The sequence below is a fragment of the Syngnathus floridae genome, chromosome 10 (assembly GCF_059516105.1).
Source record: "Syngnathus floridae isolate MCC-2025c chromosome 10, RoL_Sflo_1.0, whole genome shotgun sequence".
Classification (NCBI taxonomy): Eukaryota; Metazoa; Chordata; class Actinopteri; order Syngnathiformes; family Syngnathidae; genus Syngnathus; species Syngnathus floridae.
In genome coordinates this window covers 3,686,040-3,713,965 of record NC_142422.1, presented here as the reverse complement: position 1 = coordinate 3,713,965, position 27,926 = coordinate 3,686,040, and the positions used below count along the sequence as shown (strand labels likewise).

At 41.1% G+C, this 27,926-nt stretch overlaps 2 protein-coding genes across 3 annotated transcripts in view; one reads left to right on the top strand and one right to left on the bottom strand.

The window, feature by feature from the left end:
- Positions 1-96: 96 nt before the first annotated feature.
- On the bottom strand, positions 97-27,310 carry znf804b (zinc finger protein 804B). The gene is made up of 5 exons (XM_088387757.1): positions 26,551-27,310; positions 8,565-8,702; positions 4,679-4,809; positions 4,542-4,598; positions 97-4,184 (listed from the first exon to the last, which is right to left on the bottom strand). Exons 1-5 carry the CDS (start codon positions 26,701-26,703, stop codon positions 863-865), a joined length of 3,801 nt encoding a protein of 1,266 aa, XP_088243883.1. The 5' UTR covers positions 26,704-27,310; the 3' UTR covers positions 97-862.
- The window catches only part of LOC148391913 (metalloreductase STEAP4-like), a 41,133-nt gene continuing 22,493 nt past the window's right edge, over positions 9,287-27,926 (top strand). Inside the window, exons 1-2 of one of the 2 annotated variants that reach the window (XM_088387760.1) lie at positions 9,287-9,405; positions 11,042-11,090. In XM_088387760.1, the coding sequence (XP_088243886.1) occupies positions 9,390-9,405; positions 11,042-11,090 (65 nt within the window). In that variant the 5' untranslated portion in view covers positions 9,287-9,389. The remainder of the gene's footprint in view (positions 9,406-11,041; positions 11,091-27,926) is intronic. The other variant, XR_015860972.1, reaches the window with a different exon arrangement.

Below are 27,926 nucleotides of genomic sequence, written 5' to 3'. Positions count from 1 at the left end.
AACCTTTTTTTTGTTGTTGAAAAATTATTGTATAACATATCAATTATTTTATACCCATCGTCATCATCGCAATCAAATAAAACAAAAACATTTAGATTTTTTTCAAGATGCGCTTTATTCGAGCACCGATCAGACCGCTGCCGTAACAACTTTCATAAATACATATGCGTGTAGGGGAAACGTGACATTGGCAACAAAGCCAGACATTATTTTGAAATATTTTATCTTGACTCGAGCACAAGTTCCGTTGGATATATTTACAAAATACAAAAAAAAAAATCTGGTGACACCTACTGAAATCCAGTTCATAGACACTACCTCTATAGTGCAACATGCTCTTACAAGAATTGAGTCAATTAATGTCTTGAAATTGAAGTTCTATATCAAACTTTGTAAAGGATTACATTTGAAATACCTTCATTCATTTTCTAAAATAAACAGATTCAAGCACCTCTGTCAAACATCCAGCTGAATTTAGAAATTCCAATGTGAACCAAGCTTGTGCTACATTTTCATTTCCGATTATTCAAAGGTGTACTTTTTAACGCTTGGGGTTCAAACCGAGCAATGTTATTTCCTTTGTCAGGGAGCATGCAGGGGCTCCACTTCAAAGGTAGCGTAGCAATGCTAACCCAAGCCCAGCTTGTCTTTGAATAGCAGGTGCACCTTTCTTTTTATTATAAGCTTGAATGATCGAGAAAGCACAAATGATCAAAGTCGCTTGTCTCACTGTCGGCTGCCACGCGGCAGGGGATTAATGGAGAAACGTATTTTCAATCGAAAAATGGTGGCTCACTGAAGGAACTCCATACCAGGTACAACAGAAATGTGCTCTCTCGCCATGGATATTTAATAAACACAGTTACAAGGCCTTCTGTTGGAACCTCACTGGCCATACCGTATCCAAGAAAGGTCTTAGATTGTTTGGAGGCTGCAGGGCGAGCATGGAAAGTGGCGTGAGAGGGTTTGCCTGGAAGGCGGACACTGGGGGAGGAGGTGGAAGGGGGAGGAAAGGGTGAGCGAGGAGGATGGAGGGAAAGATGGATGAGAGAGGGACGGGAGAGGGGTGAAGGTAATGAGGTAGGTGGGCGAGCTGAGGTGGGTGGACGTCGGGAGAGGGGCCTGAAGCCGGGGAACGGACTCCGGAGAAGGCTGGGTGCTGTAAAATTAAATGATGGAGGTTGGCCAAAGGGGGGGTGAGTGTAAGGGGAGGAAGGTTGGGGACAGGCAAAAGCTGTTGAAAATCCTCTTGTGGGTTCATGTGTTGGAGTCTTTCTTGAAGGTTGTGACCCGTTTGCACTGTGTGAGGATTCTGTGGAGGCTTGAGTGAGGCCACAGGCGTGTACGCCTCCCCTTGAGTCCCACACTCGTTTGTCTGTGCCGTGCAAGTGAGGGTTGTCTCCATGGGAACATCTGGGCTCTCTTCACCTTGTTCCAGAACTTTCTGCATGTGCTCTCTGGCCTGTTCCTGGAGGAGTCGATACTTGTCCATCTCCTCCGCGCTAAAGCTGATTGGCTGAGGTGTCTTCTTGTCATCAGACCTAATCTCCACTGCACACAGATTTGGCATACTGCTTTGGTTGGATTGAATCAAACCCAAAGGATGTTCACCGTCCAATTTCTGACTCGCTTCTTCATCACCACACTCCTTCTGAATCCGTTCCAATTGTTCTTTCCGCCTTCTTGCTTTTTTTTGGATTGCAGGGAGCTTCCCAATGAGGGGGAGCTGTAATGTCCGAATTGGTTTCTGTGGTACGGGATCACTTTGGCACGGGATGCTTTTGTCTGTGGTCGTAGAAACAGAAGGTTCCTGGTCACAGTCTGACAGTGACTTGGTCCTTTCAAGCTGAGATGTATTGCTCACTCCACAACGATGCTCATTGGGGTCTAGTGACGATTCTCCAGCATTGAAGGTAAGGTCAGGTGAAAGAGATAAGTCACTTTGCGAGTTTACCTCGGATGGGGCCCTTCTGTATGTCATACCTGAGCAGGTGCTGCTCTTGCTCCATTCCCAGCTGACCTCAGACACCCTGCTGCTGCAAGGGCTGCAGGAACGTGGGCTGTGACTTCTACTGGTGGACTCTCTTGACGGGCTGTACATGCGCCTACTTGTCCACCATTCAGGGCTAGGCACATACCTAGACTGTCCCGTCCCTGCAGATCCCCACGCACAACTGGGGCTCCACCTACTGTCAGGACCAGTTCTAGACCCGGAGGTAGACCTACGTGTCCCACTTTCCTCCCAACTGTCGTTGCTTCCTAACGTCCACTTGTCCCAATCCACATCTTCCATGCTTGCTCTCCTGTTGCTTGGACTTAGGCTGGCCCTACTGCCCCACTCCCACCCCAAAGTCTTGTTTCTCCATCTCCATCCAGAATCCAGCCTTTCGTTCTCCCCAAGCCACTCCCATTGGTCTGAGAACAAACCTCGGTCTTTACAACCCATCCGCCGCCCTCTCTCTATCTCCCCATAGTGTCTTAAACTACTCCCGTTACTTTGAATGAATCTTCTATACCCATGCACGACTTTTCTCTTTCTTGCCGGGCTGCCGCTACAGCTGTTGTCAGGGTAACTGCAGTCAATGAAACTCCTGGGGTTGCTATGGTGACCTGATTCCCAAAACAGCTTTGTGTTACATCTTGGTGAGAAAGAGTTTAAGGAGCAGCGAGATCGCCCGGGAATATGCTCCCCTCCCGTGTCAGGTGCACGTCTGGCAAACTGGGGGAAACTACGACACGGTTCCCCCTGCTCTCCGCCGAGCACGAACTGAGATGTCGAGTTCCTGTGAGGTCGTCTCTTCCCGACGGAGATGTAAACTGGCTCGGCCTCCGTTCTCCCTTGGAGACAGCTGCTCCTCCACACTTTTGCCTCCCGGTGTCCTTTATTGTCTCCCCAACTGTCTCCAGTCTCTCCCCCTCTGGGGCTAACGTTGTAGACGGCAGAGACAACACTCTTCACTTTACACCTTCGTGATTGGCGTCCATTTGCGGCCCTTTCCTTCCCCCTCCTCTTCCTCTTTCCCAACTTTGACTTCTTTACGCCGTGTTTACTCTTTTTGCACGAGATGCCCCCTCGCGGGTGAGTATCGCCTGCACCCTCGCACGCCATCTCGCTCTCACACCTGTACGGGCTTATGCTTGTCCTGTTTTCGCTAAACTGGGTGACAGATTCTAATTTACAGTTTAGCTCCCCCTCCTGGATGTTCGCTAAGCTATCTCCCGGAGGAATTGCGAGGTTGATGTCAGAGCTGTCACTATGACTGGGGTCAAACGGAAAGGAGGACGCCCTCACATGATGATCTATACTTAGCATGCGCGACGACCCTTCTGATCCTCCCCCTGACGATGAAAGGTTTTTGTTCTCGTCTAACAGGTGTGCTTCCGCTTTGACATTCTCCTCAGCTTTTTTCGCCTCGTGCGCCAGACTCATCCCTAAACGAGTGTCTGGTGTAAGAATAGCCGGCTCCAGTTCTTCTACCGCTTCCTTTGTGCAGTTTGGGTTGCAGCTATAAGAGACACACGGCTCACACTTGGTGAACTTCAGCAAACCCACGGGCCACCCGACGCAGGTGGACCCATCCTTACGCAAAACGGACACCGCTCCCGATTCCTCCTTCAGCTCACCGCTCTGATTATCTTTCACCGTCTCCTTTATTTGGGTGTCCTCTGCGCAATTTCCTCTCGTATTACTTGGACCAACACCTTCAATTTCCCTTTCAATGTCTTCCAAAATGCCCTTAATCCGCTCCCTCATTTGCTCCCGCCTCTCTCTCTCCTCCTCCTCCTGGTCAGAGAAAACCGATGCAGAGGGCTCCAGCCGCGGCCCCCTGCGTGAGAAACAGAAAGACACCCCACGCCTGCCTCCAGCTCTCCCTCGCTCCTCCAGAGGCAGCTGGCAGCCCACTTGCTGATTCACTGCAAAAGGACCTTGATCGGACTCGAGATGAGTGATTAGCGGGGACTCGACCGGAGTAACCAGTGGTGTTTGGGGGAGAGGCCGGCATAGATTTTCTCGCTGGCGGCTCAGTGGAGATGTACCGCCGTGTTTGGCTTGGGGCCTGTGTGTGTGTTTTAAGGCTTCAAATTTGTCCACAGGGCTGCGGGCTTTGTGTTCCGTGTCTTTGTCTTGCTGCTGGCTGACAAGCCTGACAGTACTCCGTAGCTCAAACGTCCTTCCTTGGCCACTGTAATGAAATACACAACATATTCAATTTCACATTGCTGTCCAAAAGAAACCGACTTTAAAAGAACATCCAGGGGTGTTAAATTTATTTATTTGTAGATACGATTGCCCTCAGAGAGTCGTGAGATCAAATAAGTGTTTAATCATCTCATATTATCATGCAAAAAGTGAAATGTCAATGTTATTTATTACACACAACATTTTTTTTTAGCAAGGGTCGTGAAATTTAGCAGACATTTTCTTCCAAGGGCCATATAAAATGATGTGGTGGGCCAGATCTGGCCCCCGGGCCTTATGTTTGACACCCATGACTTGGGTATGTACTTATAAATTTTAATTGACAAAATTCTATATTCACCTGTGGCCCACAGACGGCAACTGAGTGCTCCCACATCTGCGGCTGCATCCATCAAATCTAAGAAACATGGAATAGATGTGACGCACTCAAACCTCTACGGAGTGCCGATTTAATTTTACACGCACACACAAACTCACCGCTGGCGTTCCTGCTGCAGCTGTGCTCGCTGGTGGAGGCGTCGGAGAGCTTTCTCCTGCTTGCGTTGATCCTTCCAGGACTTAGAGGCCACATTGCGAGCAAACTCCCTCTGCTTGAGTTCCTTCAGCCTCTGCAGTAAACACACATTAGGGAAGGTTGGTTTTTAAACCGCATTTGCATTTGCAGATTTTTCTCCACAAAATGCGCTCAGTTCATTCCATTCAGCTGAGACAAAAGCGCTTTTTTCGATTAATGCCCAGCTTGAGAGCAATATCTGGTGGATTCTCGATTAGGGAAACAGTTTGAGTGGCAGACTTTAATGTCAATGCTGAGCTGTTTGGATACCAAGAGGGAAATTTATGCGGGGGACGGTTTGATTTTCATGACAGTTTAGGAGTTGCGACTTTTTTTATTTATTTATTTATTTATTTATTTATTTATTTATTTATTTATTTATTTATTTATTTATTTGTTTATTTGTTTATTTATTTATTATTTAGCACACACAAAATAACACAAATTTCATATGAAGAAAAAAAAAAACTTGAGATAGGTTAAGGTGGACAATTTTAACAATATTTTATTAATTTATATTTTATATTATTTACATTTAATTATATTTATTATTTTATTATTTATTTATTTAATTTTTTTAGCATTATATTATTATTATTAATTAATTTCAACAATTTTGTCGTATTGCTTAAAACATTTTCATGTCTTGACAGTAGGACATGATCGAAAATAAAATCATGCTACCACAATGCGCTCACGCTGCTTTTTAAAAATAACAACCAACCGCGCTTTGTTTATGTCGACGAAAACACGTCCGTCAATGTAACTGTGCCGATTCTCTCAAGGATTCACAGCGCTCTTCTCCGATTTCCTTTTCTGACACACGCTAATCCTTCCTTTATCCACGCTTGGCAGGTGTGTACATGTGCCTGTCTTTGTCTGCTTGTCTGCATCTTGAGGCTAAGGAGGGACTCGGGAGTTTCTGCGCCATTGTCCTCCGACATCTCTCTCGAGTCTCTTTGTCACACGCTTCCAAACATCTTGGCCATTTGGTGTTTACGTGACATATTATTTTTTGCGGAATACCTGGCAGGATCATTATTATGCACTCACCCCCCCCCCCCCTCCTCCCACATGATGTTACTCATTCCCACCTATCATCCAGAATATATCACTTGCATGCACACACATCAGATTAGCCCCAAAGACATCGGATCTATTTATACACTCACTTTATTTTCACACCTAGATCTCGCACAGGGGATGACAGACGTCAGGTTAATCTGCGCCGAGTCTTACACAAGCGGCTTGTCGTTTTACATTATCATTTGATGCTTAACATCCCACTATCAGCTCACTGAGGACGCTAATGCGGAAGCAATTGTGTGTTGTGGGAGTTGATTGATGCAACATTTCTTACTTCTGCATCGAGCTAATAAGAACTAGTGATGTAGTACAAAATAATTTGTCTGTTTGTTAACTTGCTACTTCCTGCTTTGTTGAATATGACATATGTTAGGAACAGGTGGGTGGTGCCATTATTTTATTTATGTTTTTGCTCAAACTCCAAAAATATTTCATGACAAAATTTAAATTATGGAACAACAATTAAATATATTTTTTAAATTCATTGTTACTATTAGAGGCTTATTTTATTAATTAATTTATTTTATTTTGTTGATTTATTTTTATTTTATTCCTCCTTTAACCACAGGAAATGGACAAAATAATAAAAATAAAATTCAGATCACTAAGAGATAAATCATTTACTCTTCATGAACTGTATAGCTTTCTTATTTAAAATAAATCTAGATATATTTTGAAATATTTTTTAATTATAATTCTTTTTTATTTATTTTCACACACCGGGGCAGTGGAAGTTGGGTGATTTTGATTAAAGTATTAAAAAAAATCAAATAACCCTATCTGCATATTTATCTTGGTCTGCATGTAGGTTATTTTACCACCCTTAGAAATTTTATGAAAACTATTTGCATATAAAAAGGTGGAGGTCATTGCCATTTCCCAAATGGTGTCCATCAAAAATAACCTTCAATTAAATCACACTGGACAAGGAGTCAGTGTTTGACTTGATGGCTTCTGTCAAGTTCCTTTAACGGCAAATCTGTGAGTAATATTCAACATATTCAAGCATGGGGGGGCATCGGTAATGAACCGCAGCGAACAAGAAGCGGAAGACGGGCGGCGGATGAAATCAGAGTTGGCATGCTCAAAGCTGTCCATGATGATGAGAGCCGGAAGGAACATGCGAACTTGCGTCGCCTTCCTACTGGAATCCCAGTGCCAGGTTACTCTTCGCTCATGAAAACGAAATCTATATTTAGCGTGGGCAACAAAATCTCAGGTACCCTCTTCCTTTAAATCTCTAAATCGCCACGATCGATATTCCTTCAGACCGTGCGACACTTCCAAGCTGTTTGGTGCCTGGTATAATTTTGAAAAATGTCTCCATGCAGATGTCTCTTGATTTAAATGAGGGCCATTTATGTTCTAATGAGCAATCTCAACCATCAACGGAAAACGCTGAGCACGGCTCTTATGCAGACGTTTAACCCTGAATCAATGGTAGACAGCGTAAATGCAATCAGCTTCCATTCTCCAAAGCCAATACTCCTGCAGGGAAGCCATCTTCAGCTGGAATTTCATCTCTTGTCTCCTTGCTCAGCAGTGAACATGCATGCCACGCTGTGTGTGTGTGTGTGTGTGTGTGTGTGTGTGTGTGTTCTCAGCGCCAGTGGCTACTGTCAGCTCACAGCCTCGTGCAGCTTGTTTCCCGCGCCTGCCGCTGGCTAAAACAAAGCATTAACATTGGCCTGCAGTTGCTTCAATCCGTTTCGAAAGAACAATGACAGTGTCGGGGAAATCGTCTTATTTAATGTTCATTCCGTGGCCCGGTGTGGGCGTCTGGAAGCCATAGGCGGGTTGGCTCGGTTCGGAGATTGCTCGTGCTCGCTACGCCGTCTGTATGTTTATTCTACGACTTGGCAGGACAACACAAAGCCGAACGAGAATGAGGTAACGGCGGAACTTTCAGCTTGTTAGTTCCAAAGTAGAGGCTTGTGTATGAAAATGAGAGCACAGGAGAGGAACCTGCTGCCGGGCCTTTTGCTAACGCTCCATTGGCCTCGTCTTGTCCAAACTGGAATAATACAATCATACTTGAGTCATGACTAATAGTTTTTGTTTTATGGGTGTGTGTGTTGTCTGCTACTGTGTGTTTGGGAAAGCTAAATGGAAAAAAAATCAGGTTAACTCATTCACTCACAGCCCTATAACTGTCAATGGCAATGAATGGGTTAATCACGTATAGGCTACTGTGTTGTGGAAGGAAATAAGAATGGAAAGCTAAATGGGAAAAAAAGAGAACAGGTTAACTTAGCCACTGAAGGCCCAATTACAAATTGATGTTTATAGCCGTCAATGGTAGCGAACGAGTCAATCACGTCTCGTGCATCGAAGATTTGAGCTTGCAGCATTAACTCAAATGCATTTTTTTTTTCACAACGACTCAAATGTGTTGCCTCACAACTCTGACACTTTTTTGATCATCAGCGCAATTAACCGGTCTGATTAATTTACATCAATATACATCTCTGCCCAGAGGCTTATTCTTCATCTGTGATGTCATCACATCAGAACTCATAAGATGTCATCCCAAGTTCACGTGCTTCCTGCTGACGTCTATTCCTCCTGTTCACATCAAATATTAATTGCCCTTCATTATTTCTCATCCCTTTCGTTTTCTTATGAGTGATTGAAATCTAATGTGTGTGTGCATTGCAGCAATTTTTAAGACGACATTTTTGCAACAACACAATGCCCCGTTGAGTTCTTTATCTCGTCATGTACCTGTTTGTGCGCGTGGTCGTAGGAATTGATGTGGTTGTCAAACTCCTGGTGGCGCAGGTACTGCTTGTCACACAGCTCGCAGTAGAAAAGAGACTTCAGATCCTCCACTGAGCAACCCACTGCTCGTTCCCCGCGTTCCTGCAGAACACACGCGGAAAAAATTGAAGTAAGACGAGAAATGGAGGCAATAAAGTGACAATAACCTGAAGGCTTAAAGCCGAGCGGTAGCCGTTTACAGCAAATCTGCATCCCGGAGACGCTCTCCCTTCGTAATAACCCGGACATCTGCTCTGAGTAGAGACGTTTAACGGCACGCCATTAAAGTACTTTGCGGTAGCATTAGCTTGAGGTTAACAAATGCATCGGATATAAGTGCGGGCCCACGTGAACCCGCTGACACCCTCCGACGAGGGAGAGGATGAAATCTCTGCAGTCTGCTTTTTATTATTTTATTTTTTTTCTACACATTACAAAAAACATTCATTAATTAAAGACTATAAATTGCCTTTTTGTCTATATGAGCCATTGATTGGTCCACTCTGGTAAACTGGGGTTGTCTCGAGGTGACCTTTGACCCTCATGATGATTTGGACAGATGGAGTCAAATTGAGGCTATCATAAAAGTTTCTCATTAAATTTTGAATCAAGATGAATTTGATGCAAGGTGGAAGCTTATAAGGAGTCAGGGGCAAGGATAAGGAAGTTTGAAATATGGAAAAAAAAAAAAAGGGGCGGGGCTAAGTTAAATGCATGATCAGGGAAATGCAGCACAGGTGACAGGAGAAGCGATGGCGCCCGTGGATTACTCAGGTGTGTTGACAGAAAATGGATAAACTTAAAGGTAAGGCTTTGATAACTTTGTGCAAACTCATTTTCATCATTTATTGATTGTTAAAAGCTGAGAAGAACATGCTAGCTGTTCATCTGTAATTTGAAAGTTGGGTTGGGAAAAAAAACTGAATTTTATATAAAATTCAGCAGTAGTGGGTCATCTACTCAAATTTCATTCAACTCAGCGACTTTGCAAATCAATGTTGAATCTGGCTTTTCAGTTTTCAAACTACCAGCAGGTTCTTCAATAGAAAAATACCTAACATACCAAAAGTCAATTTTTCTATAAAATAGCTTCTATTTATTTTTCTGTACAAAAAGTCCCCGAGTCACATCAAAGTCAAATCTATATAAAAAAAAAAAAAAAACGACAATCGTGGGGGAGGAAAAAACAAAACAGCAGTATGGATCATCCATAATGCACCACTTGGACTTTAGTGTGTGAATATGCATGCATGTCCCGGTTGATGTTTTTGTGTGAAGATAAGAATCAGAGAAACAAACTCGTAGCAGATGTGTGTGCAGAACAAGGACAGACTGTACACAAATGGCACGTGGACCCCAAGGGATACATCACTAGCTCACATCTGCCAATAGATACCCCCCCCACCCCCCTTCCATCTGAGAATATTCAAAATCGTGCACAGTAGATGTTTGTGTGTGCGTGTATTCATTCCATGCTCGGCTTCAGAATGTAATTTCCCCCAGGCTAGGGTCTGCCAATAAACACTATTGAATTCTGTTCTACACTGACATGATGGGAATTTAATTTGAGCTTGTCACTTCTTTCTATACTTCTTTTTCCAACTCCATCCTCTTGCCGTAGTCGTTACCACCCACCCCTCCTCCCTTTTATAGCCCCCCCGTTTGCCCTTTTCTCCTTCTGTCAAACGCCTCGTCTGTGAAGCGAGGCCGGGTCAGACAGTCTGACAGTGCATATCACAGCTCCACATTATTGTATTATTACCATTGAGACTAATGATCCCTGATGTGCATATGAAGGTGATTTTAATTAAAACAAGATGGATCAAATGACTTTCTTTTTCACCCTTGCTCAGTCTGCAGGTATGCTCGGGCGGGCGAATGTATTGGGATGGAAGATGGATTAAAAAAAAAATAAAGGTTTTGTGTTGGCTGCTTGATTAAATAATGTCCCAACACTTTTGTCCATATATTATTTTATTATATATATATATATTTTGGCTCGCTCAGTCTGCAGGTAAGCTAGGGGCGGGCGAATGTATTGGGACGGAAGACTGATTAAAAATATAAAAATGGTGTTTAATAAAAGGCTGCTTGACTAATCAATGTCCCAATACTTTTGTCCATATATTTTTATTATAGATATATTTTTTGGCTTGCTCAGTCTGCAGGTATCCTAGGGTTGGCCAAATGTATTGGGACGGAAGAATAAATAAAAAAATACAATATTCAAATTGATTTTGTGTTGGCTTCTTGATTTAATAAATATGCCAATATTTTTGTCCATATATTTTAATTCTATATATTTTTTTGGCTCGCTCAGTCTGCAGGTATGCTAGGGTCGGCCAAATGTATTGGGACGGAAGAATAAATAAAAAATACAATAAAAAAATTGGTGTTGGCTGCTTGATTAATCAATATCTCAATACTTTTGTTCATATTAGATTTGGAGTCAGAGTGGGTGAGCTGGCTGACGGGATTTTCAACAGAAAGGTAAGTAATAAACATTGATCCTTCGTGCCTGTGCGTGTGTGTGTGTGTTTTATCGATCCATCTTGTCGACCTAAAGCCATGACCAGGAAATGATCCAATCACCCACAGCGGCCTTTTCTCTGAGTGCTGCCTCAGTGATGAGATTGAAAGGAGTGTGTGTACGTGTGTGTACTTGCCCCCCGTTTAGTTTGACGCAAGCTAATACAGCGCAATTATCTGTCGAGAAGTCGCTCGGATATTTACGAGAAAAACGGAGCTCTCAAAGTTGCCATTCTACTAAATTCCAACCCTAAATGTGATTTGTCACGCATCGACAGCCATATGCAAATATAAATTTGATTTGCGTCAGGAGGGCGAAAAAAAAAAAGCACAATGATGACCATGAACGTGAATGATCTCGTGTTTGCTTATGGCTTCAGCCATGCCTCAAATAGGAAAGACTTCTCAAGCAAAAAGTGGAAGGATGTAATTGAATCTGTTGCAGCAAGAAAGTCACACTTAAAATGTTTTCCACATGGCCCCGTCTGCTTTTTGGCGTACGCTAATGATATACAATATATTCATGAAAAAGCTCCCGCGAGAGAGCTCGGCTTGTGCAGCAGATTGAATGTGTGCAGTGGAGAATGTATCCTCCTTTTCACCACCTTCATACATCTTCATTACTTTTGTGTACGTGTTCACTTTTGTAAAAGAACAAAATGCCAGTCGGAAATGCATCGCAAATATTTCTGGGTGTTTTTTTATTTTATTTCTTTGCGGCTGCCTTTTATCAGTTAGTTGATAAAAGGGTCAATGGCAGCCGGAATGAGATTTTAATGGAGAATTTGACAGTGGTGGTGAAGGTGAAATTACAAGATGGCTGTAATTGCTCGCTTTTTTAAATTTGTGAGTGAGGCTGAAACATACGGAAGAGGATTTAGAGCAAGTGAAGAAAAAAAACGAGGGGTGACAGGATTCTGACTTTTTTTCTCAGAATTCTGACTTTAAAGTCAGTATCGGGACTTTAAAGTCAGAATTCTGACTTTATTCTCAGAATTTTAAAGTCAGAATTCTGACTTTATTCTTAGAATTCTGACTTTAACGTCGGAAGTCTGACTTTAAAGTCAGAAAGTGGGAATTCTGAGAAAAAACTCAGAATCCTGTCACCCCTCTTTTTTTTTTTCTTCTTCACTGGTTCTAATCCTCTTCCGTAGAAACAAGTTTTCTGAAAGAAACATGAAGAAAAAAAAGTAATTTTTCTTAGATTCATCCCATAATCACATTTACTTTTCATTTTGTCAACACGATTGCAAAAATGACAGAAAAACATTCTTCCTCAACTCGTGCCAAAAAGTACGGCAAAGATTAACCGAGACGCTTGTTGAATTGTAATGATTCCTAATTTAGCTTGGGCCTTGTCATAGCAATTGGGCATGCAATTTCTAATTGTTTATCAAGCCCAATTAGGCGTTTAATTATCTTAATCCATAATTAGCATCCTAGCCTGGACACACTAATGAAAAGAAACAATTCTATTTACGCTGCCAAATTTGTTTGCGCTCTTAATCTTCTTCTAGGTATCCGTCACATTTATTTATGCATTCAAATTTTTTTTTTCTTTCCTCTTTTGTCTTTAACTCTGCCCTATGGAGCTAATGACACGTTTGCTACTGTAATGATCTAAAGATCTCCGTTAGACAAAGTCACGCGCACACGGCTCCAAACGAGACAGCAAAGCGATAATGAGCTGATATTTACAACCTTAATGTATCTCCCTTGACTGCCTTTATTATGCCTTCATGGCCACTACCCCCCCCCCTCACCCCCTCCCACCCCGGTTATTTATTTGACTGATGCATGCCCTTACTAGTCAATCTCTGTGTTTCTGTCTGCTACTGTTTTACATGTTTGTGCAAAATATCATTCGAGTCCATTTGCAAATTCTGCACCGTCGAATCGAGTACAAAATGGCAGATGTGAGATTGCAGGAGTTAGCATAGCAGTTAAGATTAAAATGTATATCCAGAGCTAAAAGTATGAGGTCATTGCGCAATGTAATGTTAATGCCACGGGTGTGCTAAATAAACAATTATTCAAATAATTTTTCCAAATATTTATCAACTAAATAAATTATAAATTAATTATAAATTTATTTGGAATATTTATCAAATAAATTATGAATTAATTCATTATAAATTGAGCAAATTGCCACAAAATATTCCTGAATTGTATCATGTGACAAGTTGAATGCCCAAGAACTGAAGAAGAACAAATATTGGCAGGGCAAGTTTATAAAAAAAAAAAAAAGTGACAGGATGATGGAAAAAAAGACATTTGCACTTCCATCAATCGCTCTCGACGGCCGAGGTGAAAGATGAAGCCGCGCCAAAGTTGATGATTCGAAGCTCGGCGAGTGCGATAAATGCTCCGTTTGCATAAATCGTTTCTTCCTTGTTTAATATTCGTAAGCATGCGGAAACGCAACGCGCTCTCTGACGATACTTTATGACACGGATAAACAAAAGTAGGCTGAATGTCACTCAGCAGTTCATCTCCATTTGTCACTAATTCCAAAAATGACTTCAACGCGTTGAAGAAGATGATGAAGCGTGCCGCGCAAGCCTCGTTGCTCATATGTTCTGTTTTGTTGTTTCTTGGCCGACGTAGCAAAAACATTGTGCTTTTCGCTGACCTTTGAGGTTGAGCGCCATGCATGAAACAAACTGAATGAATAAATGATGAGCAGATTATATTTGCTAATGCTCACTGTGCCCTTTGTAGTCGGGTGCGCCTCCTCAGATTTGATCTTCAAACTTTGCATTGGAGTACAGTTGTGATTATGGATATTGTATGCAATTCATTTTAAATCTTCTCTATCTTCATGCCATGTAGGCCATATGGCTCTCTATGTTGAATTTAAAGGTTGCTTCCATTGGATGGCAGAAAAGTCATGTGTTCCTCCCCACAACGGCGCAAACTCCCCTTTCTTCATCATGTTCACAGTTAGACTGCACCAAAATAGTCATTTGTTTTGAACGTATGAAATTAGCTAAATAAGAAAATACAAAACTAACGGCTCTGTTGCAAACCACAATAATAAAAACCTTTGTAAAAAAAAAAAAAAAGTATTAGTTCCTGCATTAGATCTCACAATACCCAATGCAGTTCACTACAAATGTGAAAAGTGGCCAAAAAAAATTGCTTTTTCCTTGTTGTGCCAGGCTGAAGCACAAATCATAAATCCCTGATAAGTCCCAAGGCCCCGAATGAAACGATCGTTGCGATACGGCCATCAACATTTAATTCCATGTCCATCAAAAAGTGAGTCGAAAGAACCTTTCTAGTGAGCCGCGGCTCTTTTTCCCTCATCCCATTGCCTTCTTTTTCGTCCGAGGGAACATCCAGCTTTATCTCTTCTCCACAGGTGCCTTCTATATGCAGTGCACGCTGTCATTGATCAGCGCTGTTATGTGCCAAAATTCACTGCCCAGAATGCGGGCGTGCATGCGTGGGGGCAAGGTGAACACACTTGACTCTTCAGTCAGAGTGGATGCCCTTCTTCTTTTTTTTTTTTTTTTTTTTTGCTTGGCGCAAAACCCAAGGTTATTATAATTAAATGGAACGGAATCAGTAAAACGAAAATTGGAAAAATAATCATGGTAATATGAATAAAATACAATAAAATAGAATTAAATTAAATACAATTAAATTAAATCTAAAATAAATAAAGAGCCTCATTTTAGGCCAAATGAATTAAAACAGACTAAATTTGGAAAAAAACAAGTCAAAATAAAATTGACGTCTAATCAAAAAATCGCGCAAAAAACAAGGTTATTATTATATTAAAGAAAATGAATGGAATCAGTAAAACTAAAATTGAAAAATAATCATGGTAATATGAATAAAATAGAATAAAATTAAATTAAATACAATTAAATTAAATTTAAAAAAATTAAATAAAAAAGAGCTTCATTTTGGGCCAAATGAATTAAAACAGACTAAATTTGGAAAAAACAAAAGTCAAAATAAAATTGACCAGTCTAATCAAAAAAATCCCAAACTATTAAAGCCCTGGTGCAAACTTAACTTGACTGGTGCAAAGTATCCAAATTCCTAAACTTCCCCAAACTATAGTCTAATTTTTTTTTACTGTATATTCATCATTTCCTCCCTCCCCTCTCTCACTTCGCTCTTTGGGGACTTGTATTTGTTTCTCTGAAAGGCAATTTTTGCTTTTCCTTGCCCTTCTCTGAGCACATTAAGGCTCACCCTATAAAAGCAATTACAGAAAGACAAAAGGACGGCGATTGTAAAGGATGTAGCCGTGAGCTTGTCTCATGGTCTCTCCGACAGAACATGTATCCGGTAATTATGCGCCGCATGGAGCCTGTTTTCGTTCTTGTTTTCCCCCTGGTGCTCCCTCCGCCGTAGATCTGAGGCAGGAGTAACTCCAGTCAATTGAAACCCATTCCTCTTCAGATGCTTTGGAGATTTTTATATTCGTCCACACTCTGTTTTGCTTTCACCGTTTCTCCTCCTCAACAACACTCGGTTCTCTCGGGTACGCTCAGTGTCAGCTCTTGACAGAACTTGTCCATTCACTGTCAAGCCTTGGTTCCTAAAATACCATCTCTGGTATCAAGTACTTTCTGGTAAATGGCAAAAAATGGAGCACACCCTCGTGTTATTTACACTAAAGGCGTACTTTCCATTATCTTTTTTCTGATTAGACACCCTCGGAGAGGATTGCGTCCATTTTGTGGCTCGATCAAACTTTAATCTGACATCCAAGATTGGTGACCCAAATGAAAAAGACAAGATGGAGGTAATCAGTGTTGGAGATTTAGGAAACAAGATTAACAAGATTTTCAGATTGCATTCCTTAACGTTCGGCTAAATTTGGACAATTTTAGGGAGGGAACAGTCCAATTTTGTCCTAGCCCACACTCTGAGATTGAAGCTGTTAAGACCCTGTGCTGGATCAGGGACTCAAATCCCAGCAGGACTCGCTCAGCAGCTCACTTTGTCTTTCTCGGCGTCTCACGCCGCATCTCCCGGGTACGGCTGCATTAGTATGTATGGTCGCCGAGCGCTCGGAGTTTAGAGCTTCATGTCGCCTATTAGATGAAGATTTGACACCCGTGTGTAGCTGTAAAAACTCCCCTCTTGTCGTTGTGTTCATATTCCATCCCCGGAGAGATGCCGCGTGAAGCGAGCCAAGTCTTGAAAGACATTGTTTTGCTTAGTGGGGTAATTTTGCGAATCAATGATTTCGTTAGAGGAGCAACTTTAATTTCTTGGAACGATTTCAGGGTTTTTTTTTCCTGGCAGGTTAATCCCAGGGACCTGAAGCAATCTTTTTTTTTAATACCGTCAAGGGTTTGACATTTTCTTGTCTAACAGCAAAGTTTAGTTTATTCTAGAAAGCTAGAGCTACTGTAATTAATTTGAGAACATTGATTGTGGAGACTTTGAAAATCAAAATGCAAACAAATATTACTGATATTATAAATATTTTAGACTCTATCAATATAATTAGTGGACTGTATAGCAAACTAATTCATTCCTAGTTCTGTGCAGCGAGTAGATTTTAGATTAATTTCATATCTTATTAGCCACGCGCAATATTTAGCCACTGTTGTAGCTAGCTAAAGCTCATCGCTACATTTAGCTAGCTTCTGCGGCATGAGTAGCCCCAATTTACTCAAACCTCTGACTTGCTTCACTTATGCATCCAGCTCATCCAAGCTTTATGCGACCTCGACAGTTGATTTGCAATTTTGCAATTCAGTGTGTTTTCACGAGGCGCAAAATATAAATTGCCCGTCACAAACTGCAACGCGAAACCGCTTATTTTGAGAGCTAGCATTCATTTGTGCCTTTCTCCTTTTATCTCTCTGCCGCTCCATCCAGCTTTTCTTTTCTTTTTCGCTATGACTGGATTAAAACCAAAGAAACAGAGGCAGGGGGATGAAAAGCAGACAAAAGCTTATTAAATATGTGTGAGATGTGATGACATTAAGCTATATGAAAATAAATTAAGGACGAAATGCGTGAGGGTGGATGGCATTTTATTTATTCTTGAGAATGAAGGGTGAGAAGAGGCGAAAAGTGTGGCGTTGGGTTGTGGAGCACTTTAATCAAGGGGCGAGAAATCCTGCATGTCCCTTTCTGTTATCCATTATTGATGCCTGCCTGAGCTAGCCTGATGAATCATTAAGCTACTCATCAGGCCTGGGAATTCCGCCTCTTCCTTGGCCAATGACACTCATTTACATAAATAACTCACAGTCGTATTTTTTTGCGACGTTTAAAAACATATAAGAATTGTTTTGTGATTTGTCACGGCTCAGATTTTTAGCTTTTCCAACACGCTAACCTTGCAGGATAAGTGAACTTGGCTCAGATGGAGAAGTGTTCTCTCGTGCCTCGTTTGTGCATGTGGCTTTTTCTAGATCATAGCGGGAGGGATTTTGCAAATGCATTCTGAAGAAACGCACAAAAAACATGCTAGTTGAGAAAGAGAGCGAGGCAGCACAAATGTCAGAGAGGGAAAATAAGTAGCATAAGCGAAGTATGTTTACGCCTTGCCTGTGGGTTTTGGAGGAAATAATGAATACCCGTGAAATGATGATGCACACACACATGCAAACACATTTATTCTCAAGTGGAGGGTTTCCCTTTCACTCCATCATTTTCGTGAGAACTCCTCTCGGCATGCACCGCCGCGACTTATCGAAACCCAATCACGCCAAAGTGACATCTGCAAATAGACAGAAGGAGCAGGAGTATGGAGGAAGCCAAGTCTTGGTAGCTTGGGGGTGGGGGGGGCGGACCACTGCAAGGCTGCGGTCCCTGCGGTACACTGCAAACACTTTCTGTGCTAAAATGAGCGCCTGGCAGCTTCAATCTGCATAAAGATAAAAAAAAAAAAATCTTGCTGTGACTCATGATAATTGCAGCGGATTGTTGACTCCATTGTGGCTCGTGTAAAGAGTGGTCGGGACAAACGGAATGAATTATTAGGATCTGTGTTTTGATTCCGAGTCAAGATGGTTACCACCAGCAGCTCGACGCTATCGCAAACTTCTAGCGGGATGTTGTAATCCGTTTGAGAACAGCCCATAATGATGGAACTTTTCTTTATGTCCTTCCAACAATTTTATACACTATCTGCATTGTAAACACGATGTTTTCACGATATCACAAAATCGGCTTTTACTACTGTACTTCAGAATTTATGAGTTGCAAAATCAAAATTGGCCTATTATTTTTTTATATGCACACACAGTTAGCAGCTTGAGATTCGAGTGTGCTATTATTATGGACACAAAGGGTTGAGCAACACATGTAGACAGATATGATAATACCAGCATGCATATATTCTTTATCCTGTGGGTAGATTGACAGCTCAGAAGAGACATGTCTGTATTATACTGCCCCCTGGTGGCCAAGGCACAACCCTTTCACGACTGGTTAATTTTGAAATATGCATATATGGATGTGTGATTGGACGCATTTGACGATAATTATTCATTTATTTTGAGTTGTATTTTCTCGATACCTTAAGGAGAGTATTTTGTGACTGGTTGCATTTTACCAAATTTTAAAAAATTACATTATTAAAAAAACATGAGTCATAAACTCCACTATAGTTGTTTTTTGACAGGTATGATTTAATGATGTGACGCTTCTGAAATTGCCTTTTCATCTATAAATCCTTCACCCGCCAATGACCCTTTCTCCACACGCCAGGAGTTCCCCTCAGGGACATCTGATGGTGGGCAGAAGGGGAACATTCAAGGTTAAGAGGTCAATTTAAGCGTGACAGTCAGGAAAGTTGAAAATGAAAACATTTTTATTTTCTATACCACGTATTCTCATGAGGGTTGCTGGTAACTGACCATCGGTACCAACCTGCTTGCCAGTCAATCGGAGGTCACCATCCCCAAAAAAAAATTAATCCCGAGTCGGAATTAACTTTTTTCCAGGAGCATGATAAATGAAAGTGTCCCATTTTTTCCTTCAACTCACACCTCCAGATACACTTTTTTGAGGGAAAGACTATTTTAAGTATATAAGCCAATTTGCAATGTGCATGCCGCATTTTGAATAATTATTCCGCTTCCTTTTTGGTTGGGCTTTTAAACTGTAGCATTTTGAATTAATGCCAGCACTGCAAAAAAGATGGCAAACACATTTTAATCTTATGTTTTTCCGAAGGTGCGATGCAGGGAATTCTTCATCCTCTTTGATCTATGAATCCAAAATGCCTTCTAGTTATTATTTTCATAAAGCCTACAAATGTAGCATGCTTCTGTGAGCAAGGCGGATCTAAAGATCAAACTGAGAATAAATTCCAGGTTGCTTTATTCCGACCCGGGTCTCTTCTGGTCTGGGAGTAATTTGTTGGCTTGTGCTCAACCAGAGGGTGCTGGTTCACAGCATCTCGCTCTCTCAATGAATCATCCCTCCTCTAGAGAAGAGATAATTAATTTGTCTGAGCCGCTTTTAACCCGAGCAGCATGTCAGCCGTGGAATGGTACGCACCGCCGGCGTTTGAAAACATGGGTACAACGTGGCCAACCTACAAGTGCATCTCGGAGCTAATGCATAAATCCATCTCCATGCAGTATATAAACATTGATGCATGAATCCAGTCAGAGAGGCAGAATAAGGAATCAATAAAAAAAAAAAAAGGAAATTATTGAATGGCAAGTTCCTTGAAAGATTTTCCCTCAGCAATATTCCATCAGTATTTCCATCACATAAAACACACACCAACTTCAATATATGGCTGGTGTACTCACAAACATGGGCACTTGCGCACACACCCATACGCGACCGGTAGGAGTCAAAGGTTATAGTCCTGAAAAATGAATGTGCTGGAGAAATGAGAAGGAGAGCAATGTGAAATGGCTGAAGGAAGATGAGGGCCACCAATGTGCTGACCTCAGACAAGGAGCACATTAATAGCAGACCGTCCCACTCTAAAAAAAAAAAAATATATATAAAAAAAATATATATATATATAATTATGTATATAAATATATAGATATAAAAAAAATCTATATAAAATTATATCTATATTTTAAAAAAATATATATATATATGTATAAATTATGGATGTAAATATATAGATGTATAAAAATATACATATATTTATCTATATAAAATTATATAAATTTAAAAAAATACACATATATAAATAAAATTATATATATATTTAAAAAATGATATGTATATATAAAACAGATTTTTTGCGTGCTGTTTCATTTGATTCTTCAACACGTGTCATTCACTTTGAAACCGAGCTAGTGTTCCAGATGGTTGGCCAAATCGTCTTGTAATTATCAAACACACGTTAATTGCATTAGGGAGAGGTTTTTTTTTTTATATGTGCTGGTGTGACTCCAGGTAATTATCTGATGCTGAGATCACTAATGACCACACATGCAAACATCTGTCCCTGGGTAATGTGCAAACTTAGAGTTAGAACATTTGCTTTGTACGTGTGTGTGTGTGTGTGTGTGTGTTGGGTGGGGGGGGTCATGTTTTCAAGTTTCGCTCCAGTAATGTGGTATAGGTGTGCAAAATTCGTGTAGGCGCAAACGTTATTTTTAAAACTGTCTTAATTGGCTTTAGTGATGAATTCCATATGATCAAAAACAGGGAAAGTGTGAAATTACTCGAATTAAAACCAAATCAAGAAAAATAAATTGTACAGTACATTGATACGGATGACAAAAATTGCAGTATAGAATGTTGTGTATGATCACAAAAGTTGAAGGAAACTTTATGAGGACTTTATGGATCCCAGTGGAGACATTTAAGTGTTCCAGCAGCATTGATTCATGTCAGACAAAACAAATATGAGCGAAATAAAGTGAAATTAAAATAAAATAACAACAATAAAACAATAATGTATGTTCTCCTGGAGAAGCCCACGGGCCTTGAAGGCTAAAGCAGAATGACCGAGGAGAGGTCCGAAATTAACGGCCTGGAGCGAAGGTGCCTTTTGAGTGCCCATAAAACTTTTATGTCTTTTTTTTTTTCTTTTTACTTTTCTTATAAACTCAAAGTTTTTTTTTTTCTTCCCGCTCCCCCAGGCTGACAATAAAGTGTATTCTCTCTTGCGCAATATGTTGTTATTAGGGAGCAATTCCAAGTGTTGAAAATAACCATTTTGCATGTTTATGTGAAATTGTATTTATGGATAAATTTACTATTTAATAAAGAAAGGCCCTGTTTGTTAAAAAAAAAAAAATCACACTGGTGGTTTCGCATCATGAATCCAATCTGATGACATATTGTGTGCTACCACCGCCCCTCCCTTTCTGTTTTATCACACGCCGCCCTCCCCGTGCCCGGAGAAATAATTTATCAAAAGGCTCAAATGGTCTTTCAAGTCATGTAAGTTCAGCCTTTCTACTAGTGTGTGTATATACAGCAGTAAACCGCAGGTCAAAGGTCAAATAGATAAGCTCCAGTGAGTCATCCATCAGTTAAGTAAATAAATAACATCTCAATCCAGTAGATGAGCAAGGGTCACACAAAGCCAAAAACACAAACTCTAAAAGCACTATTTGCACTTTGTAAACAAACAGGAGTTAAATGTGAGGTAAAAAAAAAAAGATAAGAAACGAGTACACCGGGGAGAAAAGCAAATCAAAGAAAGCCCAGATTGAGTTTGGAAAAGAAAACGGCAAAGAGCCATAACGTAAACATAGCGTATTTCCTCGGGGGAGTCATCCTGGCTATCAAGTGGAGGTTATTATGCTATGAAGCGCTAATGAATTCATTAGCTAAATGAAATGTCAATAAAGAGCTTGAGAGAGTGCGAAAATCGATGCGGAGCGTCTCATTGGCTCGCCCCCTCCTCTTTGGCTTTGTCCCGACTTACCCATCCATCCCAATTATCCCCCCCCAACCCCCCCATATGGTCACAGTGAGTGTGATGGAGGACATAAGTGGTGATCAGCACGAGCACTTTGCAGTGGTCAGCAAGATCGAGCCAGTCTTAAACTACTTTAGCATTCAGCCATACTCACCTGCCCACTTTGAAACGGTTTTACTTTGCTGACTGTGTGTGTGTGTCTTTGTGATTGTGAGTGAGCGCAACATTAGAAGCTTTGATTCCATAACAACCTTTCAAAGTGTTCAAGCAACAACTCGATGGCCGCGTTTATTTCATTTCAACCTTGTGTAAACCCTTTAAATCCTACCATAAAGTATAATCTACTTCTAAGCCACTGTGGGCTAAAGACAACTCAGAAGTGGTAAACAATATCGGCGGAGACAAGCTAAAAAAAATATTGAAGAAAAAGCGCTTGAGAAAACGGCGCTATTTAAGCTAGCAGGAGGAGTTTGAGAAAACGGCGCTATTTAAGCTAGCAGGATCGCGTACTCAAAAGTGCGCAATTAATTTTTTTAGTAGGCCTTGCAATTTAATTATTAAAAATGAATTTGATATATAAATCAGTAAATAGTATTGGTTTAATAAACACCCTTGTTTAGCTCTCATATAAAGTGTAATTAGGAAATAAAAACAGAATAGTTTAAGCTAACAGGATCGCGTACTCAAAAGTGCTCAATTAATTCTTCAAGTAGGCCTTGCAATTTAATTGTTAAAAATGAATTTAATGTATAAATCAGTAAATTGTATTGATTTAATAAACGCCCGTGTTTAGCCCTCATATAAAGTGTAATCAGGAAATAAAAACAGAATAGTTTAAGCTAACAGGATCGCGTACTCAAAAGTGCTCAATTAATGTTTCAAGTAGGCCTTGCAATTTAGTTGTTAAAAATGAATTTAATGTATAAATCAGTAAATTGTATTGATTTAATAAACACCCTTGTTTAGCCCTTGTATACAGTTTAATTAGGAAATAAAAACAGAATGGTTTATTCCATTATATTAAAATGACAGCTGCACACATTGGCGATAAACGTTGATGGGTCGGGAAAAAAAATAAGCACCAAATGACTGATGCTCATTCAAAAACCACATCCACATTTTTATTTGTTATTTAACTTAGAAAATTAATTACAATAACAGTGTTGTACCATGTTTGGTTGGGGGGGGTATAGGTGCTTAGTTGGTGGAAGCAATGTTTCAATCATGAATAAATCATCCAAAATATTAAACAAATACAAAATTAGATTTTTCACATCTCTGATCTGGATGATCAATTGCCTAAGATGTTGACACCAAGGGGAATGACGAAATCGGACTTTTTTACGTTTTCCTTGAGGCTTCAAATCTCATCTTCCCAACTTCCAACAATTCTCCTTTGTCGCATTGCAATGTGGAAAGTATCGAACCAATTTGCTTGTCTTTGTCCATTTGTATTTTATTTGTTTTACACCTCTAAATTGTTGGGGGCATATGTTTAAACGCCAAGTCATTTCCATAAAGACTGCTCGCCCCCGCCCAACCCCCTTGGTGTCGCACGCGCATCTGCGTTGGCACTCATTCTGACACCGGGCACCGATTCATCTGTTTTCTGCAACGGCAGTTAAATATACATCAAAGCGGATGTTCATTTTAGTATGCATGCACAAGGCAATATAATATTCTACTGGAGGAGGGAGGGGGAGCAAGGGGGGGGTGTCTCCAAAAGTCCCATGATCATAAATCAATTCAAAGATGGGCCTCTGTCCTTTTGTGTTGTTTTTGTTTCACCTTCCTGTCATCAATAAGACGTTCAAAGCGCCGATGAGATTTTGAAGACCGATTCATCGGTGACTGTTAAGCGAAAATGGAATTAGGGGGACGGCAGTCATAGCTAATTGGCGATCAAGTATGAACGTGTAATATCGACATAGCGGGCCGTCATCATCTTTCTGACTCATTCCTTGATGAGAAGACGAGAGATTTCTAATCTCTTTTGTGGAATGGTCCGATAATTGTTTGATATCTAAAGAGCCACATTTTAAAAATGGTAAGCGGCAACATATAGCGGCTGCAATCTGATTGGACAAAAAAAAAAAAATCATTGACGCAAAAAAGATATTTGAAGCCATGAAAAAAAGCGACAAAATGAACTTTTGGTGTCACTTTTGGTACCTTGAAATGTAATCGGTCAGTTATTGTTGAGAGGTCTGCTAAATGCTACAACCTAGTCGCTAACTCAATCAATGTTGGTTGCATGCTACTTCCGTGTAGCTTTTAATTTCTTAGCATTGTCATTTGTGTTGTACGCTAATTGAGACAAGATCATTATTCAATTTTTTATTTGCTGGATTAAGATTTCATACCATTTCTCTCTTTCCTTAATTGATTAAGAGGCATTTCATCATGTTTTTGTTTGTCCTCCTCAACGTGAAGGACAAATTGGCACTCACCTTGTCTGAGAAGACATCTCACCAAGGTGCAATATTTCAGCAAACACAAACCATTCCATTCAAACAGGCTTGACCACAACACTGTTTATCCTTCTGACAGGCACATAAATTGGGCCGTGTCCACACGGACGCGGATAAATATGGAAGCGTGTATATTTGTTTGACCTTCCCGATACCCTCTTAGTCAGCTTTTATCGAACTTTCAAGCTTTGCGAATGTAGATTTGTCTTTATCAACGCCGACACGGGCCTTATCGTCTTCAAGCCGCAACTCGGACAGAACTCAAATGACCTCTTCTGCCTCACAACTTAATAACACTAAAGCGTTACCTCGGACTAAATAGGTGTTTGATGCCTCATTACTTTGTGATAATCATCCATCCTGTTTGTGCTTCCTGTTAAATTAAGTAAAGCATCCTCATGCCAGGAAATTATTTGAACTCGATTACCAATCAGAGATGGCACAATCCAAATTATGTACATATATTTCTCATCCGCTCCTTTTGACGTGATCATTAATTTGGGAAAATTATTTATTGCAAGATCAGTGAACTGACAAAAGAAACTTTTTAAGGTTATGTAAATTCTTGTAATCTATTAAAAGTGAAACCTCCCCAAAAAACTTTTGTAGCTTAAAGTTTTAGTTAACTTTTGAGTCTTTGTCAGCAGCAGCGTACCAAGGTGTTCATAATAAAAGCTTTTTTTTTTTTAATGATTTGACGTAACGAACATTTGATAGCTTGTCGTGTGATTGTTTGCATGTGGCGAACAGAAGAGCTAAGGGAGCGTAGCAACAGACGGATGAGACATCAAAAGAGCGAGTGGAGAGGTGAAGGCAAACAGATGAAACGCACACTTAATACAACGTGTCACCGTTCAATATTTCAGCAATGACATTTCAACACATGTAAGTTTGTCAAGAAAGATGTTGTGCAATCCGATGGATTAACATTGTGTCATGTCTCTTTTTCGAAACGCCATCAGGGAATAATTGCAGCCTGCGTGCAAGACCAAATTAGTCCTAATGAGAACTGTTGTTTGATCCAAGTTGCATTTTAGACCAAAAACAAATATTTAATCAGTCTCCTTTTAGTTAAAAGTTGTCGACGTTTCCAAAGGGGCCAATTAAAAAATATTGAGCAGTGTAACATTGTACTGATTACTCTCTTTATGTTAACAAAGCTTTTTCCCCCCCAAACTTATCTCGCCATAAACTCCAATTATCAAGTTATAAAATCAAATTTTTTTGTAGCATCACGATTACAGAGGATGACGTTCAGTAATTTTCCAACAATATTTTTTTAAGTCTCAAACCAAATAGTATGCCACCATCTAGTGGTTGACAGAGGAATTACATCCAAATCAGAATGATATATTTTTAAAAAATCCACAAAATAGCAGTCCTCTAAGCCTGTTTTCAGAAGAGGCAAGTTTCCAGGTGTTGAATCCAACTTTTTTCCAGTATCTCTTCCAGGTTTATTACTATCACCTAGCGAGAGTGGGCCAAACGTGACAGAATGCTAATGACTCCAGAGAGAACACAAGGATGAATACCAGCTGCTGTTTTCTGCCTTACGCAGCAAACTTTTCATAACTTCCAACACTTTATCTTGTCTCACATTAGGGGCTCATGAAAAATGCGTGATGAGGGCACTTGCACACACATGCACACACACACACCGTTTGACACCAAATGCCATTGCTGAAAAGAACCAGTGGCACTAAGAAAAGGTCACGGAGTTCTTCAAATAGTCTAGACCGGTACCCCCAACACACACACATTCTATTAGTAACACACCTCAGGTAATTAGTGCTATTTACAACAAGGCAGCTCATCTCATCCCCAAAGCACTCTAATGCAATTCCATTTATTTAATTCTCATTGCCTTGGGAGGCAAAATTAGCATGCGGAGACAATGACTTTTTGCTTGAATACCCAATTCTGGCATTTACATTCTCATCCCCCCCCCCACAATAATAATAAAAAACAATAAAAGCAATACAGCTCAGTCATTAAAGAGGTTTGCCTGTGGCTGGGAGACTTTCCTACCACTTTAATGTCAGGCAGCATTTTCCAAAAAGCACAACTGTGTAAGATGCATAAACATTCGTGAGAGGAGGGGGGGGGTACTTACCGGTGACTCACACGCTGCTGTGGTGCACAACGGCCCCCTGAAGACCCCCTTGACGCGCCGAAAGTGTCCGTTGCTGAGGTGCGTGGAGCTGATCACCAGGTAGTAACAGGCGCCGCACGCCATCCCGGGGGAATCTCGGGGCTTGGGGCCCATCGGCGGCCGCCTTTCCGTCGCCTCCCCGCGGCGTCCCGAAGTGCGTCAAAGTGGGCGCAGGTGAGGACCGACTCCCTCCTCACACCCCCCCACTGCACCGCCACTCACTCGTAAGTGCGCACATGGTTAGTAAGAATGAGAAGTCACATGTCACAAAAAGCTGAGTGTCTGGAAAGCCGCGCTTGACATGCTGTCCTCGGTCAGGGAGAGATGAATGAATGCGCGCCTCTTTTGGAGGGGGCTCCGGTTTGTGTCTCCCCCCAACACCACCTCTGTGCCCCTCACCCCTTCTTCCTCTCGGGTTAATGCACTTTTGCAGCTCCTACTCCGCGCACGGAAAGATGTTGGAGGAGGAGGAGGAGGTGTGACGCTCTTCCCTCCTCCCCCGACTCTTCTCTGCTTCTTGATGGCTTCTATTGATTGGCACCAGATTTAAGATGTCCCCCGTGCTATGAATTAAATCCAGAGGTGTGCGAGGTGGCGGAGGCGTAAATCCATCCACAGGAGTTATGGTCGAGGCTCCAGCCGATCAAGGCAGGCTGATGTGGATCAAATTCTTTCCCACGGAAGAAATATACACACTCTCTCTCTTCTCCTCATCCTCTCTCTCTCTCTCTCGCTTGCTCTCAGATTTCTCTCTCGCTCTCTCGCTCCCCCTGATCTATTCTGTGTCAGCATGTGCGTATGGATGAAATTCCGCTCAGTGTGAATGGATTGCTTTCCACTCGTGTGTGTGTGTGTGTGTGTGTGTGTGTGTGGAGGGGGTGTATGGTTGTGGGTTTGTTTGGGATTTTCTTTATTAATCTGACATGAATTCAATAATGCGTTTTAAGTTTTTAAGATGAGGCGTTGAGTCGTAGCGGGAGCAGCGGAGTTGGGGAGCTGTTCACTCTCGTAGTGCTGAAACTAAAGCAGGCACAGCCAAGTTGACGAGACACATATTAATCACCCCCCTCCCGCGCCCCCTGCAATTTTAAATAGTTTGAGTTAATACACCACAAGGATTAAGAATTATAGCACACTTTATAAAAGCTATTTCTGGTTTGCTGAAATTAGCCTATTTGAGAGAATTGGCTTGTGACTATAAAAAAAACTGCTGGACAGCAAAACAACTTCTGGGCTATAGGCGGGTACGAATTTTATTAGCATGATAAGCTAAAAGATCGACAGAGAGTGAACTTGGTGTGTGATGTATATATACACAACATGATAAATATATTTTG